At 43.3% G+C, this 18,583-nt stretch overlaps 1 protein-coding gene across 1 annotated transcript in view; it reads right to left on the reverse strand.

The window, feature by feature from the left end:
• The window catches only part of SORCS1 (sortilin related VPS10 domain containing receptor 1), a 457,816-nt gene that overhangs the window by 290,394 nt on the left and 148,839 nt on the right, over positions 1 to 18,583 (reverse strand). Inside the window, exon 2 of the mRNA XM_063131568.1 lies at positions 5,861 to 5,928. Within this exon, the coding sequence (XP_062987638.1) occupies positions 5,861 to 5,928 (68 nt within the window). The remainder of the gene's footprint in view (positions 1 to 5,860; positions 5,929 to 18,583) is intronic.

Consider the following 18,583-nt stretch of genomic DNA (forward strand, 5'->3'; position numbering starts at 1 on the left):
ACTTAGAGACTGTTGATTCACTGAGACTTGGTACATGAAATACTCCACTGCCTATCCATTTCTCTGCCCTGCACAACTATTTGTCAGAAGCTGTTGATCTTCTGATTCCTAGGACTTGCATGGACCACTTTATTAATTTCATTACTGCTTAAAAATTGACACTCTGGCCTTAGCTAGACCTAAGGTTTATCCCAGGATCGTCCCGGGGTCGTCCCTGCCTGCTCCCGGGATATTCTGTGTGTCATTTACATGAACAGGGATGACTCCAGGATGATCCCAAGGTAAACCTTAGGTCTAGCTAAGGCCTCTGTTTAATTTCTGGAGTAAGCTAAGTGATTGAAAGCAGGATCCCAACCTGACTTGAAGTCATACTAAGGAAAATATATAGCAGATGGAAGAAAAAGCATGTAAAAAAAAATCATATAAAAGCATCTTTATATGTAATGCTCAGCTATGGTTTAGCAATATGTGAACAACCTTGCACAAGTCTCAAGCTCACTCCTTCCCACTCTGCCACAGCTTCTAGGAAGAATTTGGAGGTTTTCACTCCAGTTTTCTTCAGTAATCTTAGTTTAAACTAGCCACAGTTCCTGAGATTGGACATGACAGAGATGGATATAGAGATGGCATGAGCTTCCACTTAGGTCCACAAGGACACTGGACATCCCCATTTCTGGCCCTCATGGACACAAGTGAGGCACAAGGACAGAGCACTTGCAAGCCCCCAAGAGCACTCAGACATGGGTCCTCCCTGGCTTCTGGGTTCACACTCTTTCTCCCCACTGCATTAATGGCAGCTGCCATTAATGCAGTGGGGGAAAACATGTGATTTCCTTAGCCTTGGGAAGTCCCTGGGGAAATTGCGTATTTCCCCTCTCTACACTAATGGCAGCTTGCCTTGGGGAAATCATACGTTTCCTACACACACAGAGAGACACACACACATACCAATGTGGGACTTAAGGCCCCCGTTGGTGGGTGGAGGAGAGAAACACATGATTTTTGAAGGCTCCAGAAAGTGGCTTCTCCCCTCCCCCATACAGATGGGGCCTTAAAGGCCCCATTATTGCAAGGGTATGACATCTTTGTTTCAGTTCACAAATCACTTGAAAATGCCTTGTTCACAATCCTGAATGCAAACGGGAGCATTTTCTCTGAACTTGCATTCATATTTGTAAAATGTGTATTTGAAAAATGCACAACTTTCTCAAGCTATGCAACTTTCTCAAAATTCACAACTTTAAAATCCACTCATTTGCCCATCTCTGCTCTGCCTTCTTTCTCTGCTCCCAAAAGCCAGAGTTCTAACCCAAGAACAAATGTTATGTATTTTACAGTTTCGCTTGATAAAGAGATATTCTATAGTTCAAGAACACTGGTGGAGCTCTCTCTTCCCCTTCTTTTCTCTTTTTCTCTCTTGTTTTATAACTGCTTTTTACCTCTGGATGTTGAACATTTAAGGCAAAATGCAGATACAGTTTTAAAATTTGGGTTGAGTTTTTCAACCAATTGAGAATCAAAATTGGCTGTGGAACTATACCATGGGAAAGACCAACAGAACGGCCCCCTGTCCATGTGGTTGGCTCATTTCAGTGTTCTCCTAGTACTGCAGGAGCTGATCACAGACAAACCGATCCAATGTTGCTTGGAGAAACATATCTAAAGGGTAATTGTAAGTCTGCCCTGCCAGACTTACAAACCTGTCACTAGTTTTTACAATTTCAAACTAAAGAATCCTTCCTACATTCCCAGTTTTTGCAATGTAATTACTCCATTCATATGAAAGTTCCTTTCATCCAAACTGATCCTTCTAAACTATTATGAAAGACATCAGAATCAAATGTAAGAAGGCCTGTCCACATATGTGATAAATTTAATGAATTAAAATACTCATACTCTTGGGAAATTTCACATGGACATTTGGGCATGGTTGTTAAATATTTCTTTATTTTTTAAATTACATTGTCCCAATGATTCTAGGAAAATGACAAAATACCACTGTACTGAAGTTAAGGGTGGGGGATGGGGAAATCCCTGTTGTCTTCAGCTATCAGAAACAGGATTTCATTTGTCAACAAGCAAGATCAAAACACTCTTATACAGGATAATGCATTCTTTAATTGAATAAGTTCAGACCTGAAAGAGCTTAGCACATCAAAGAGTTGTAGAAGGTTATTCTTTTCATTTTATTTCTAAGCGTCTTTGATATTCTTAATGTATAAATACCAAGTTCTAAACTAATGTCACAAGGCAAAGAGGAACAGCAGCCAACAACCTATTGTCAAACACTCTTTAAATCTGTTCTTACATTACTTTCTCTCATTTTATAGAGAGAAATTTGCAACACATCTACTGGTAATCCTTAGTGAAAATAAGTAAGATTATATGGAGCACAATCAGCAACCAGTGCAAAGTTTTAATGTCTCCACCGCAGCCCCCTCCACTCTGCTTATCAGAACAAGTGAGGGGAGGCATGATTTGCCTTTATTGTTCTCCAATTAACAAAGGATTCAACAGCACCTAGGAAGTGTCATGCACTTGGAAGGAACATTAAGTTTTAAAGATGCAAGTATCTAAAAAAAAAAAACTGTTTTAGAAAAGTTTGAAGCGAGCATGCCTTTCTTACAAATTGTGTACTATACCTTCCAAATGACTTCCCAGATGGAAAACACTGAACGTACAGGTCTGCATATGTACTGAGAAAATAAACAGTGAGCCTGTTTGGACAACATGCTAAACCATTATTAGGCCACTAACCCTTTTGTAGCAAGGCGTTAGTAAGCGTGGTTACGTTGCCTCCATGGTTAGGAATAGTTCACAGAACATATTAAGATGGGATATAAAGAAGAAGCAGCAGTAGCAGCAGCAGCAGAAGAAGAAGTAGTCATCATGGTTTCTCATGACATGTTAAGCCATAATGTTTAGCTCAAAATGCTTAACCATCATGATTTAGTGTGTTGTCTGAACAGAGCCATTGTTTCTAGACAGGGTTGCAGATTCATTCTATCTCAAATAGAATTCAAGGTTGCTAAAATGGGGTGGAGGACATTTGTTTATCTGCATTGCTTCACATTGTTTAGCTTAGAAAAAAGATGAGTAAGGGGAGACAAGATAGAGATGTACAAAATTATGCGTGGTGTGGAGATAGTGGATGGGGAGACTTTTTCTCCCCCTCACATAATACTAGAACCTAGGGTCATCCCATGAATCTGATTGGAGGGAGATTCAGGAGAGAGCCCATCATTAAATTATGGAATCCATTTCCACATGATGTAGTGATGGCCAGCAATTTTGGTGGTTTTAAAAGGGGATTGGACAAATTAATGGAGGATACGGCTATGAATGGTTACTAATGGCTCTATATGCTACCTCCTGTATCAGAGGCAGTAAGCCTGTGTATACTAGTTAATGGGGAACACAGGAGGAAGAGTGCTGTTGCATTCATGTCCTGCTTGAGGGTTTCCTCTGGGCAACTGGTTGGCCACTGTATGAACAGAATGCTGGACTAGATGGACTGTGGTCTGATCCAGCACAACGCTTTTGATGTTCTTATATTCCACAGATAAGCTTTTTCAGCATTCAGTACACATGGGTACTAAAAGCATGAAGAGAATATGTGTGGGACTAGCCCTGCTCCTTTCATGACTAGATTAATGCTGGAAACCCCTATCCCCTGCTGACAGACTGAATGTCAGACTGAAGGGGTACAATGGGCTAATCTACAAATACAGCCCTTTCACAACAGAGGAGGGATAATTCTGAGGTTTCCCACTTCTGGGATCTTCACTCACGGGACACACACAAGGGAGGTTTCCTGCAAATAAAGGGGAGCCATGGCGGAAGGACATGTGCCCCATGACAGCAGTTCCAAATGGGTATTGGGAGAAGTGGGTTGGGACTGGACAGATGGTACGGGGCACAGTTGTTGTTTTTAAGAACTCTTCCGAGATGTGCACCAGCAATGAACAGGGAGATAATTACTGTGTCGAAGATGTGCTCCTATGCACAGATACGTTTGTGTAAAAAAGAAAAAAGAAACACTTGGCAATGAAAGACACTGATGCCCATGCACGCTGCCCTGACAGTGGATTGGCTGTTCGCTGTGCTAGGAGCTTGCGCCAAACCACACCAGCTTTACGAGGGGGGAGCACACCAGCCGCAGACTTCGAGATCGGAGTGAGAGAGCCAAAAAAGCCATGACAAATCCAGTCAGCGATATACCTGGATAACTGAGGGGTCAACCCCAGATCACCACAGGAGTAGGTGAATGCCATGTGGCGCAGTAGGGCCAACTGTGATATTATTCAGAGATAAATAGGTTGTGTAGACACGATCAACATCTACATATGCAGGGCATATATTCCTAGTTCTTGTGCATTTGCAATTGCCATTTTACTAATAATGTAAATGGGGCTTATACCTGATTAGCATTACTTTGGTTAACCAGCCAATGACTCCACTGAGGTCAGTGTGGGAATGCACTGTATGAAATGGATTTACAGTGCTGATATTTTACAGAGGAATTTGCAATGGAATTATTTCTGAACAAGTTCCTCTGGATTTTGCACTTGACCCGAGATAATGTAGTATTATATTACTGCTAGGTAACACAGTGCCCACAAAACAGTGGAGTAGAGTTTGTTTCCAAGGTAGTAGCTTTCAGACTTCTTTACTCAGTGCAAGAGAATATAGGATGGCAGCCACTTCTCTTCTAGGCATAGGAGAATGCAGAGAAGAAATGGTAGTTGTAAAGGGACCATTTACGCAGTATTACAGGTGTATAGGGTCTATTTACACTTGTATGGCTACCATTTATATAACATTACATTTCCAGAAAAGCTGTAATTTTTACACAAAATGGCACCTTGCTGAGGGACTCATGGACTGCATAGGTGATAGCTCAGTAAATGGGATCCAGGAGGCCAAGCAGCAGGGAGTCTGCCAGCTCCCCTCCCTTCTTGGTCTCCCGTGACATCCCTATCCAATGTTGCAACACTGCTGAAACTAAATGGTTGGGGACATGATGAGTTTCTGTACAGGAATCAATTGGAAAAACAGTGTAAGCATTCTAAGAATGAGTGGGATATGAATTAAATACATATGCTGGCTGGGAAATGCTGGGAGTTATAGAACTTTTTTCTGCATAAACCTGCCCAAGAGTGCAATACTAACTCTGGAGCTAACTGGTTTAGGATTGGATTCAAAGCCACACAGATACCTTGAGAAGCCTGAACCTCAGGCCCCACAGCTAAAATCTGACATAGCAAAATAGAAAAACACACTCTTCCTTTCACTTTGGCTTGTTGTGGTGGACCAGCCCCTTTGATCTTCCCCAAACCTGATTGTTCTGTAACTCCTTTCTAGTGGCTATGTGAACAGAAGGGACATATCACTGCAGAACATCATAAGGAAGTATGGGTGGGATTGCTAATGCAACATATTCATAGTCTTGTGCGAAATTACTACTGCAAATTAGACTACTGCAAATTAGAACATATGGATTAGACTTTGCATTGGATTTCAAAAATACTTTTACTGTGCAGTCCTATACATGTGTACTCAGAAGTACATCCCATTAAATCAATAAAACTTATTCCCAAGTAAGTGTGTACAGTATTGCAGCCTAAGTCATTTTTAATTAAGACATATGTGGTAGAGGCAGCACATCATGCAGCTGAAAAGGATGGCTCAATCCTGCTACCTCCACATTTGAACAATGAGAAGAACCCTAAATGACCAGACTTGGCAGCCTGCAAGCCTTCCATCACATAGGAAATCCAATTATATCTAATGGAAGGACTGTACCAAAGTGTCCAGATTTAAGTAAGTTGGCAATTATTAGCTCAGTTTATCTACATACCTCCACAGTGAGCTCTCCGTGATACTCCCCAGGTTATAGTCGTACAGCTTTGTCAGAATTAAAATCACCTGCAGGCACAAGAAGAAAATCATGGTTAGTCTCTAACAATTAGAATCTCATAGAACTGATATGACCCAAGGGAGGGCTTAGACTGCTGTTAATGGGTCCTTAACATAATTAAATGAACCACTCAAGCATTTGCTTAACTGATAGGGGAGATGTCCACAGAAATCAGAATTTTCCCCGCCAGTCTCTGCTGCACATGTGGCAGCTTCTCCGAGAAGAATATGGAAAAGGAGATGATGATGATGATGATGATGATGATGATTTTAATCCACCCAATAACCAATGTTCTTTGGGCGCATTACAAACAGTTAAAAAACTGAAATGCCATACAATATTTTTTAAAAGAATACAACACAAATATTTAAAAGTATAATACGCAATTTACTAGTTAAAGTGAACGAAAAAGGCATCATAGCTACATGGCACAGGGCATCTTTAGATAATTCTTCTGGGTCTGCACTATGGGTACCATATGAGTGAAGTTAGTTTAAAGGGTTAAAGGTCCAGGTCCTGTAGTCTGGCAGTTAGCCCTCTCTAGGAATAACCAGTCCATTGTTCAATAGCACTGCACAAATGATAGAGCAAATCAATGGCATAGAATCATAGAGTTGTAGGGAATTTTGTAAGCCTTCTAGCCCAGCCTTCTTCCCAATGCAGGAATCTCAGAGCTAGAGCATCCCAACAAATTGCTGTCTATCCTCTATTTAAAGAGCTCAAGTGAGGGAAGACCACCCCACACACAGACAGAGAAAGTTAATGTCCTTATTATTAAGATGTTTGTCCTAATATTCAACTGAAAATTATCATCCTCTAACTTTAGCATATTAGATCTAATCCTGCCCTGGAGAAGCAGAGAACAAGTCCTCTTTGGCATAAAAGCACAATAAGTATTTGAAGGGGGCTATCATGCCCCCCTCAGCATTCTATTGTCCAGACTAAACACCCAGTTCCTCAAAAACCCAAAAAGAAATTGAAAATACATCATGAAAAGCCGTAAGAAAGAGGCAGAAAAATGGAAGCGTCTTTCACGGGGAAGAAAACTTTCAGAAAATTGGGGGACACATTTTGGAGCAACACCAGCATCTGCATTAGAGGCAAAATTTATGCACTATCAGCCCTCAGAAACGGACCATTTAGAAGAACCTGGGAATGGTGCTGAACCTTGAAGAATGACAAATAGAGCTGAGCCAAAATTTCTCCAAAGACCATTTTCTCAGTAAACTTCAGAGACGTTTCATTTTTTAACCCCGCTAGAGATAAAAGGCCATTTTGCAGAATTTCCTCCAAAATTTTATTCATAAATATTTTCTGGTGGCCACCTTATTTATTTATTTATAAATAGCCGAAGCTCTCTGGGTGGTTCACAAAAGTTAAAACCATAATAAAACAACCAACATGTTAAAAGCACAATTACAAAATACAGTATAAAAAGCACAACCAGGATAAAACCACGCAACAAAATTGATATAAGATTAAAATACAGAGTTAGAAAAGTAAAATTTAAATTTAAGTTAAAATTAAGTGTTAAAATACTGAGAGAATAAAAAGGTCTTCAGCTGGCGACGAAAGCAGGACAGTGTAGGCGCCAGGCGGACCTCTTTGGGGAGCTCATTCCACAACCGGGGTGCCACAGCGGAGAAAGCCCTCCTTCTAGTAGCCACCTGCCTCACTTCCTTTGGCAGGGGCTCACGGAGAAGGGCTCCTGTAGATGATCTTAAGGTCTGGGCAGGTACATATGGGAGGAGGCGTTCCTTCAAATAACCTGGCCCCAAACCATTTAGGGCTTTAAATGTTAATACCAGCACTTTGAATTGGGCCTGGACCTGGACTGGCAGCCAATGAAGCTGGAAAAGGACTGGTGTAATGTGATCTCGCCGGCCAGTCCCTGTTAGTAAATGGGCTGCCCTTTTTTGTACCAGCTGAAGTTTCCAGACCGTTTTCAAAGGCAGCCCCATGTATAATGCATTGCAGTAATCCAAACGAGAGGTTATCAGAGCATGGATAACTGTAGCTAGGCTATCTCTGTCCAGATAAGGGCGTAGTTGGTATATAAGCTGATAAAAGGTGCTCTTTGCCACTGTGTTCACCTGTGTTTCAAGTGACAGTTCTGGATCCAAGAGCACCCCCAAACTACGGACCCGATCCTTTAGGGAGAGTGCAACCCCATCCAGGACAGGGCAAACATCACCTCTCCGGACTGATGAACCACCCGCTAAAAGTAACCTCCGTCTTGTCTGGATTGAGTCTCAGTTTGTTAGCCCTCATCCAGTCCATTACCGTGCCCAGGCACTGGTTCAGAACAGTCACTGCCTCACCTGGGTTTGATGAAAAGGAAAGGTAGAGCTGGGTATCATCCGCATATTGCTGACACCTCAGTCCACATCTCCGGATAACCTCCCCCAGCGCCTTCATGTATATGTTAAACAGCATAGGTGATAAGATAGAGCCCTGTGGAACCCCATGGTTTAGGAGCCATGGCACAGAGCAAAAATCCTACTTGGCCATTCAAGTAGGAGCGGAACCACTGCAACGCAGTACCTCCAACTCCCAGCTCAGACAGCCTATCCAGAAGGGTACCATGGTCGATGGTATCGAAGGCTGCTGAGAGGTCCAGGAGAACCAACAGGGTCGTACTCCCCCTGTCTCTCTCCCGACAGAGGTCATCCCACAGGGCGACCAAGGCAGTTTCTGTTCCAAAACCAGGCCTGAAACCCGATTGAAATGGATCTAGATAATCCGTTTCATTCAAGAGTGCCTGGAGTTGTCCTGCAACCACCCGCTCAAGCCCTTGCCCAGGAAAGGGATATTAGCCACTGGCCTGTAGTTGTTAACATCCTCTGGGTCCAGATTAGGCTTCTTCAGGAGTGGTCTAATTACCGCCTCTTTTAAAGAGACCGGCACCACTCCCTCTCTCAAGGAGGCATTTACAACCTCCTGGACCCAGCCGGCGATCCCCTCCTTATTTGATGGAATGAGCCACGAAGGGCAAGGGTCAAGCACACAGGTGGTCGACCGGACTTGGCCAAGCACCTTGTCCACATCCTCGGGCCTCAATAACTGAAACTCATCCAATAAAACTGAACCGGACGGTGCTCTGAACGCCTCTACTAGAGGAGCTGCATTAAGTGTGGTGTCCAATTCATGACGAATCTGAGTGACTTTATCTTCAAAGTGCCGTGCAAACTCGTCACAGCGTGCTACCGAGGGTTCAACTATCTCACGCCCTGGCCCAGAGTGTAACAGGCTCAAGTGTAACCACTCGGAAAAGCTCCGCTGGACAACACTGAGAAGATGCAATGCTGGTGGAAAAGAACTGACTCTTTGCCACCCTCACCGCCACAGAGTAGGCTCGATAGTGAACTCTAACCCATGTTCGATCAGACCCAGCACAAGTTTTCCTCCACCTGCATTCTAGCCGTCTCCCCTCTTGCTTCATTGCCCTCAGCTCAGGTGTATACCAAGGAGCTGACCGGGCTCTGCTCAGAGGGAGAGGACGCTTGGGCGCGATCGTGTCAACCGCCCGAGTCATCTCTGCATTCCACAGAGCGACCTGGGCTTCTCTCCTTCCCCTTATGTCCAGGACTGACACTAGGTATGGGGTTAGGGTTAAGGCGCAAACTAACAGTTGCTTCTGTGGCCACTTGCATTGGCAACACACACACACACACACACACACACACACACACACACACACACACACACAGAGTGCCCTTAAGAAAAAAGAAAGAAGCTGGACTACAATTCTTTCCCTGGAGAAATTCAGTGAAATTTCTCCCCCACCCCACAAACTGGGTGGAGAATTTTGAGAGGCCATCTGCACACAGTTCAAGAATTTAATCACTGTGCTAACCCAAATGTGCTGGGGAGTTGTTGTTTTTTTCCAAAGCTTTGCTGAAATCAAGATAAATTATGTCCACAGCATTCCCACAATCCCCTAAACTAGTAACCCAATTATAAAACTAGTCTGGCAGGATTTTTTTCTTGTCAAATTCATGCTAGTTTCTATGAATCACTGTATTCTTAAAGAGATGCTTACAATTTGGGCCCATTCATAAGACACCTTAAAACATGGCTTTAACCATGGTGATTAAGGCTTTTTGCTTTATTCACTGTAGATAAAACGATGGTTTAAGGTGTCTTCTGAATGGGGCCAGAGACTCCTTTATCACCTGTTTTAATATCTTCCCTTCTATCAAAGTCTGACTGATTGGTCTGTAGTTTCCCAGATCCTCTTTTTGAAGATGGGGAGAACATTTGCCTCCTCCAGTCCTGTGGCGCCACCCATCCTCCCAGATTTCTCAAAGAAGATTGATAGATGTTCTGAGACTACACAAGCAAGTTCCTTTAGTACCCCAAAATGCAATTCATCTCGCACTGAAGTCATAAACTCTTTTAAGATAGCTAGAAATTTCCTGACTCCAATCAGTCTTCAAGTCCAATCAAGATACCTCGTCAGTCACACTACTTATTGAATGCTACACACCATTTCCCTTTTGGAGAAGACGGACATAAAATACAAGTTGAGCAGCTCCATCTTCTGTTTGTCACCAATTAACAAAGAGCACTACACACTTTGTTTCATCCATTATGGTGTACACACAAATACATGTATCTCCTGCTAACACTAAGCCAACAATGTCTTCCTGAAGTAGAAATTCAGTGAAGGGTCCACCAAACAAATTCCTAAAAATTTGTTTGGTTGACCCATGTAGTAGAATTTTTTGCATATAGTTGAATTGTCAGATTCAGTTTTTTGCCTAACTGTGCTATTTTAGACTACATGCAGAGGAATATCAAGTTTCAATTCAATTTCATTAAAAAAAAATTAGCATGTCAGAGAGAAAAACTATCAGAAAATCCTTGTTTCAACAATGATAATTTATTATGATCAGGAATATTTCTTCTTGGTTGTTGTTTTTTAAAGGAAAGCATTCATATCTGATCCACAACTGCAGTCTGAAATAGTACAGCCTTTCACAGAAATGCCTTCCCAGCACGCCCTGGAACATGGGCGTGTGGAGGCCATTGCGGGTGGGGGCGGGGAGACGCTGCTGGGGTCAAGCCTATTGGCTCATCCCATATGGTACCACTGCTTGGGAGAGGAGGCAGCGCAGGTATAAAACCCTTGTTGCCCCTCACGGTGCCCTCTTCGGCGTGAGTCTCCCTCCTTCCCTGTAGGCAGTGTGGGTCGTCCGCTTGCCTGTTTGGGAGCCAAGTAGGAATTTTTTGCTCATATCCTAAGTTGGTTATGAGTTTTTTCGCCTACTTCACACTGTGAGACAACAAGGGAGTATTAAATAGTTAATTGGTCACAATTTTGATTTGGCAGTTATTGGCGGGCATCGGGGGCAAGTATAGGAATGGTGAGCATTCATTGGCACCATTAGTGGTGAGGGGTATTGCCTGAGCCTCACAGCTGGGAACCTTGTGGCAACAGCTGGCGAGATAGGGCTTACCTCTGAAGCCAACCTTTCTCACTCACCCGGAGTTTTGTAACACGGGGCGAACGACACTGGAAGGCCTACCAACCCCATGACAGGGAAGCCCAAGGGGTGGTGGAATACAGGCCACACCTGTTGGGCTAAGAATGTCTCGCTCGATCCCTTTAAGGCCAGATTGATGGCCAAGATAGGATGCCTGCTTAGGCCTCCACCTCTTGCAGAATCACAAATAAAAGTGGCCCATATTTTAAATCCATTATCTGTGTGTCATCTCTTTATTTATGCACTCCACTTACGCAAAGCCTTTTCCCCAATCTGATGCCATCTAGATATTTTAGACTTCAACTCCTAGCATGGCCAATGCTGGACATTGTAGTTCAAAAACATCTGGATGATGTCAGGTAAGGGAAGGCTGTACTACATGTTTTTTCAACATGTAGAACTGCCCTTGGCATCATTTGATCAAGTTGCTCTTGCTGATATCGGGCTGGATTCTTTAAAGCCATTATGTTAAGACTACTTTTCTTATACTGATAATTAGGGCTGTACAATTTTTCTTAAATCCATTCCATCTGTGCTTTGCAGATTGTCCATTGTCTTTTATTCTGTTGTCTGCTCATTGGATTTTTTTAGGGATTTATGAGAACTTTGTACCACTTTCACTAATGTGAATTACCAGAAGTGTGAATTTGCACTAATCCCCTCCCAAATGAAGGGGGGAAATGGTCCACGAGACTGTGGAATCTGTGTGATTTGGAAAAAGCCAGTCCGCTGCAGAATCCACAAGTCAGATTCATAGAAGTGTCATTCTGCCATGCCCGGTGTTGCCTGGGCGTGGTGAGGTTTTTGTGGGCGTGGGAGATGATGAGACATGCCTGCCTGCTATTGGCTAGGCACAACATGGCGCCATCAGGCTGTGAGGAGGCTGCGGGGCTTATAATCTATTGTCGTTCATACAATCCATTGTCGTTCATGCATGTAATAGTGGTTTGGTGCCTGGAGAAGGGATGCTCCATGGATCACCATTCATACAGAAAGGAAGACTAGACAGTGAAACAATGCACCTGAGCCTATGAGCATGCTTTAAATAATATCTTTGTTGGAGATTTTGCTAAGCAGCTTGGCAGGTTAACAGGTTCAGTTGCTGACAGTGTCCTTAATTCCTGCTACAGATGGATGTGAGACCTGGCACACGGCTAGCTTGACTTCATTATTTAGTTTACTGCCGTCTTGTATCAGGAGAGCAACTACCAGAAATGCTTTATGTGCACATGCCCCTCCCATCCCCATTTTCGTAGTGGGGGATTTATAGGCCTATTCAGGGAGCAGAGCAGCAACATAATTCTGTATCTTCAACAAACAGCCGCCCTGCTGCCACTGATAAGCTTTCCTAGGAGGGCAGTGATTGAAATTTAGCACTTTCCAAGCCTTAATTGGCACATGTCTTTGTCGGGCATATGCACCCGCTGTGGGAATGCCATCTGACAGGGTGGTAGGCTGCCTGACACCTAGCACAAGTTTAGGTTTCCTTTAAAGAAGTTAAATGAAAATGAAAGTGAGTCATCAACTTTTAGCACATCAGAGTTTGGAAACTGGAGAGCAGAGTAACTAGGGATCCTCAGCTGCTATTAGCAGTTCCTCTCTGCAATGCTGGACCACATGTTTGGCGCCATATTGTTTCAGCTGCCATTGTGCCAATAACCCCATACGAACCAATCATTTCTTATGATTTATTTACCCAACCACATGGCTCCATCAAACCCTTAGAGCAGCACACAGACAAAAACAGCAACACAACTCAAGTAATAATCAGAAAAGTAACAAAAATAAAAGCTAGTAGAACTACCACATGAATTGGAATATTTTAAATTCAAAAGCAAAGTGCTCATTTATCCATGAGCTAAGATATACATTTATATTATTAAAAAAAACTCAGGACATGATTCTGAAAGGATTTAATAGAAAAGCAGATCATGAAGTAAGGGGGTTCAAACTCTCAGATGGGGCTTCCCTTCCCTTCAAGATTTATTCATTCATTTATTGAATTTCTATACCTCCCAATAGCCAAAACTCTCTGGGCAGTTTACAAGGCATGCAAGTTGGGGGTGTACTCCGACATTCAGCCCTGAACCTGATGTCCATGTTTCTGTGGTGACATGGAACACTTTCCAAAACTAAAGCTAGTGTGTGAACTTGGGTCACCCAGGACACTGCACCAAGCTGAGCTGAAGGGGTGCCAAGCTGAGCTGAGGGAAGCACCACCATCACATCTGCACCAGTTCCCATAAACCCTCTGGGTGGCCTGGCAAAGGTGACCAGGGGGGGCACCCAGGGCCGGCGCTACCATAGAGGCCACTCAGGCGGCTGCCTAGAGTGCCAAGCTAAGAGGGGCACTGGGCGCAGCACAGCACTCACGCATTGTTGGCTGTGAGCCAGATTCAGCTGGGTGTGGGCGGGCGAGATGGCGTCCTGTGCCCGCCCAGCCGAAGTGAAGCCAGGGACGCTGGGGTAGATGGGGCTCCACATTTGGACTTCTGCCTGGAAGCTGCCCTCCCATAGCTGGGAGGCCACCACCACCAGAAGAAGAAAAAGCATGTGGCGAGCTCGACCCTGGCCCAAGCCAGCCTCTGCCTTACACCCGAGGAAAGGGCACCGGGTCGCCTCTCTCCTCAAACAGGCCGCGATGTCCAGGCAGCTGGGCAAGCGGGACTCCCTCTCCCTTCCCCCAGGAAAGCTAGGGACTTGTGGACTCCTCGCAAGGCAAACTCTCCTGCTTCCCAATCCTGCTCACGTGGAACAACGGGACTTGCATCCGAGAAAGCGTTGCACCAGGAGACACCAGTGCAGCCCAATCCGCCTATGCCTCCTTATTTGGAAGCCTTATTCCCCCTAGTAAACGTGCAGAGGGGATCGGGAGACCAGGCTGCATAGCGCATTGCGTTTGCACGGAAGAAAGTCCCAGTGAATTCCAGACGGCTTGGTCCCAAATCGAAGCGAGCCAGTCCCAGATCTCCACTCAGCGCACACGTTCGGACTCCCACACAATTTGGGGGTGGGGGTGCAAGTAGCTCGCCTTGCTTAGGGCGCAAAATAGTCTGGCACCAGCCCTGGGGGCACCGAAGCCACTCCTTGTCCTGGGTACTATTTATCCTAAGGTCAACCCTGCATGAATTGCATACATTCCTATAAATGTAAAATCTCATATCTTAGCTTGAACTACACACTACATGCAATAGTGCAGAACCTCAGTCCTGCAAGCCAAATCTGGGGCTACCCAGGGTCCCATTCCAGCCCTATGGATTTGTCCAGATGGCCATGTCCCCTTCCCCTCACCCCACCGCTATCCCCCAACTGCTACTCCTGGCTTTTGCCTGCAATAAGTTAAACCAAAACCCACAAAGGCTGCAGTTGATAAGAACCAATTATAAGGAATGCCAACAGGCAAACAACTGCATAACAAATTTAACACTTAAATCAGACAGTAGTAGTGTAAAGAGTCAAAATAATGACTTCTATTTTATATAATTATATCAAATAAAACAATTCAAACATACAAAATTGTAAGGATGACAAGACATAAGGCAAACAGTTGCTTTTTTATGATACCTTGACAATAAAATTATAACAACGGACTGAATATTTTTAATTTACTAAATTATTAATTATTATAATAGGATTCCGGTTATCTTTCCCATTGCATCATTTCAGAATTCCTCAGATGTACAATATTTCAAGTCTGTAAATAGATAAACATTACTTAAGTAAATAAGCTTGCTGGGTGACAAAATTAACTTTCAGAAAAAACATCCAGAAAAAAAATCGTTCAAAAAAAGGCACTCAGATTCCATATTTGGATTACACATGGATAAAGCACTCACTGCTCCATGCTATCAAGAGCCGTGGGAGTGTAGACAGAAGATAGTACTCCCTAAATTACTTCCAGTTTACAGACAGCAAAATTCTTTCTGCATAATAAAGAGAATTCTTTAGCTGTCTAGTAAATTTATGGAAACCAACTATGGAGGAGAGTTAAAAAACATTTCCCCACATTCTAAAAGGTTGAAATGCCTCTCCTAAAATGTACTTTTGAAAAATGTGCACAAATATGCTTTAATCAAAGGGTTATGAAGGTACATCACACACACACACCCCAATACAATGGAGGTGCGCAGTTGGGAAAAGATGCAAAAATGTTTGTGCAAAAAGAATAAGAATACAAAGCTCACTGTTAGATACAGACATGAGTGGGGATGACTTTCGAGGTGAAAGAACGTCCATGAGTTCGAATTTTGCTGATTTGCAAATCCCTCAGACTTGCACCAGTAATAATTAAGACACTAACTAAGCCATTTTTGTAGGTGCTTCTACTGTCCCACTCCTTCCTGGACTGTTAGCAGGGTCTGACACACTGCTAGTGGACACACTGCTCCTTGTTTCCTCCTCCTAAGAAGGCTGTGGCAATGAGAGGCCCTGTGTTCCCAAGATGCATTGTATTTCCTGAACTACTATGGATGGACACATCACTAACTCTGGTCCTGGGATCTTAGTAATGATTGCTGAAGGTCTGGAGTCTGCAAGCTGTGACCTCTCAGGGCATGCTGGGCCTCCCAAATCTATTATTTATTCATCTATAAAGTTAATTAGTGATTGTTTACCTAATAGATCTCAGGGCAACATATAATAAAATGTCAAATAAAACCCCAAATCAGAATAAAAGCAAAGCTTTCCCAGGGGTGCATCATCTAAAGAGATGGCCTCAGGCTGTTTATTGGGGTCCTTTGACTCATCCAGTTCTGGCTCCGGACTGGTGCTTATAGAAATGTGGCTAACTGTGTTCTCTCAGTGCTAATTTGGTTGGGTGCAATGACACAAACAGCCCTACCCTATTCTATGCTGAGTTCAGTGGAGCTTATTCCTACTTATAGTAGAGGTTCATAGGAGGGCAGCATAAATTCGTTGAAGAAACGAAATTGGGAGTCTTACTTAAATTAAAACCATAAGTCTATGGTTAAGCAATACAGTGTGTTTGTGTGTTTTAAAGTATAATCTAAGTAACCATCAGGTAATACCATCATCCTCTGTTTGAATGTACCTCCTGTATTTCATAATACCACTTTTCATTTAATAATACTGTGTTGCAACCTCTCTTTTCCAATTACTTTTTCTCAAACACAAAGAACATATTTTTGATACCAAGACAAATTTACAAAGTGGATAGCAAATTGCATATTTGTGTCAAGACACACTCATTTTGTATGTGTGGTTTTTGTTTTGTTTTTAACCTATGTAAAGCTATCTTATTTAATATTTATTCTTCCATTCTTGTTTTCATTTCTTTGTTGTTTAGACTGAAAAAGGTTAGTTTACATTCAATATTCCTTCTCCCTCCTCCCCCCTGGATGGTCGCTAGCTAGATCTGAAGACCCTAATGAATAAAGACATGCATATTACGTTGTTCTAAATGTCAGAATATGGGCTGAAAAGAAATGTTGTAATGAAATGAAAAATAACGTATTGCCCTTTTTTTCCCTGTTTGCTTTCCCTCCTCCCAACCTCAGTCATTTTTACCAATCAATGCAAACTAGCAACAGGAAGAAGAAAAGATCAACAAGGATAGCTTGATAGGGGAAGTGAAAATTCAGTTTCATGTAGTGAATCTTTATAAATTAACAAGTGACTTGAAGCTTCTTTTTTTAAGACTACACATTTGGCTATTTCAGTCGGCTTCAAGTATCAGCAAAACCTTGGAGGGGTTTTATATGGACATGCTGCAGAAGTCAAAACCAAGGTAGATGCAACTAAAGGCACAATCCCATCTTTTTGTCAGGGCATTCTGGCATTTCTAAAGTCCTGCTGGACTTCTGCCAGCAGGGTAGAAGTGAGAGAGCAGTGGTGTTTGTCACCATTTCTCCATTGTTTTTTTAACCATTTCCGTCCCATTGAAAGGGCTTGCAGATGGGATTCCCCCCCCCCACATACAACACCCCTCTTCATTCCCCTTTGGTCCTCTCTGACATTGGATCTCCAACATCAGAGGAGCCACTGATCTTTCTGAGATCTGAGATTGTATCTCTTCCTTCAAGGTTGGGGTTCCATTCTGTCCTATGGCCCCTAGGGAGCATGGGAATACCCCATAACAAAGGTAGTTGCCATTTGGCTTTTCTGCCCCTGCCTCAGACAGCAGATGTAGGCTGCAATCCTACTAGGGATGTCTGAGAAATCTGTAACAGATTCAAACAAGTTCAGTTATCTATGAGTCCAACCTGTGGATTCTGTAACGGAACATTTTTTTCAGAGTCATGTTGATTCCATGGAATCACAGTTTGTTTGTTGGTTGGTTTTTAATCTTTGTTGGTGGGTGGGGTGCAAATGGTCATCAGCACCAATGCTAACTTGAGCTAATGTGCATATGCATGAGTGTGCATTTATGTCAGTGTGCATTTGTGCATGTGCAAACAGGTTTGTTTCTGCCCCACTTCCTGCAGGTATATCAACTCTCTAGCTTGTTGGGGAAGAGCTGGGAAGTGGCTGGGAGTGTTTGCCTGGGACCTTGAGGGAGAGAATGGAATCAACTGGGGACCACTTCAGGGAGTTCGCTTCTGCCCCACTTCCTGCAGGTAAATCAAGGAAGTGGGCTCTTGCTGATGGCTCTTTCCCTGCCTTCCAGTAATAGTATCCATTCCATGTCACAACATCAAGAAATTCTCATTCACCCCAGCCTGATTAAAATCAAAAGTCCAGGAATGTGCTCTATGGTTCCTGCAATAGAAATATAATTCCAGAGTGTCCCCAAAGTGTCCCAGGAAGTAAGCAGGAACCTTAAAGTACTGTTCCTAGAATGCTCTAGAGTCACTTTAGGAACAAGGCTTCTACAGCAGAAACTATAGAGACCGTTCTCAGAACAGTACTTTCCTTCCGCCCGCTTTCTTTTCCATTGGCAGATGCTGGGCCCCATACTTCTTCCACCCCTGATTTACGGTTATTTTCTCCCACCACCTATGCGATTATTAATTCTTAGCCTGGATGTGTGGGAATTCAGGCCCATGGCTTGTACCTATCGAGACGGATAGGCACCTATGGAGAAGGATAGCTACCATTCCCAGAGCTTGCTTTGATCTCCATGAAAGTCAGGTTAACATTCATGCCAAGCAGTCAAGCATATCAGAGAAGTCAACCTCAGGCTAGGCAAGAGAACCAAAATCAATTCCAGTTTCCA

This window comes from Elgaria multicarinata, chromosome 8 (genome assembly GCF_023053635.1).
Source record: "Elgaria multicarinata webbii isolate HBS135686 ecotype San Diego chromosome 8, rElgMul1.1.pri, whole genome shotgun sequence".
NCBI lineage: Eukaryota > Metazoa > Chordata > Lepidosauria > Squamata > Anguidae > Elgaria > Elgaria multicarinata.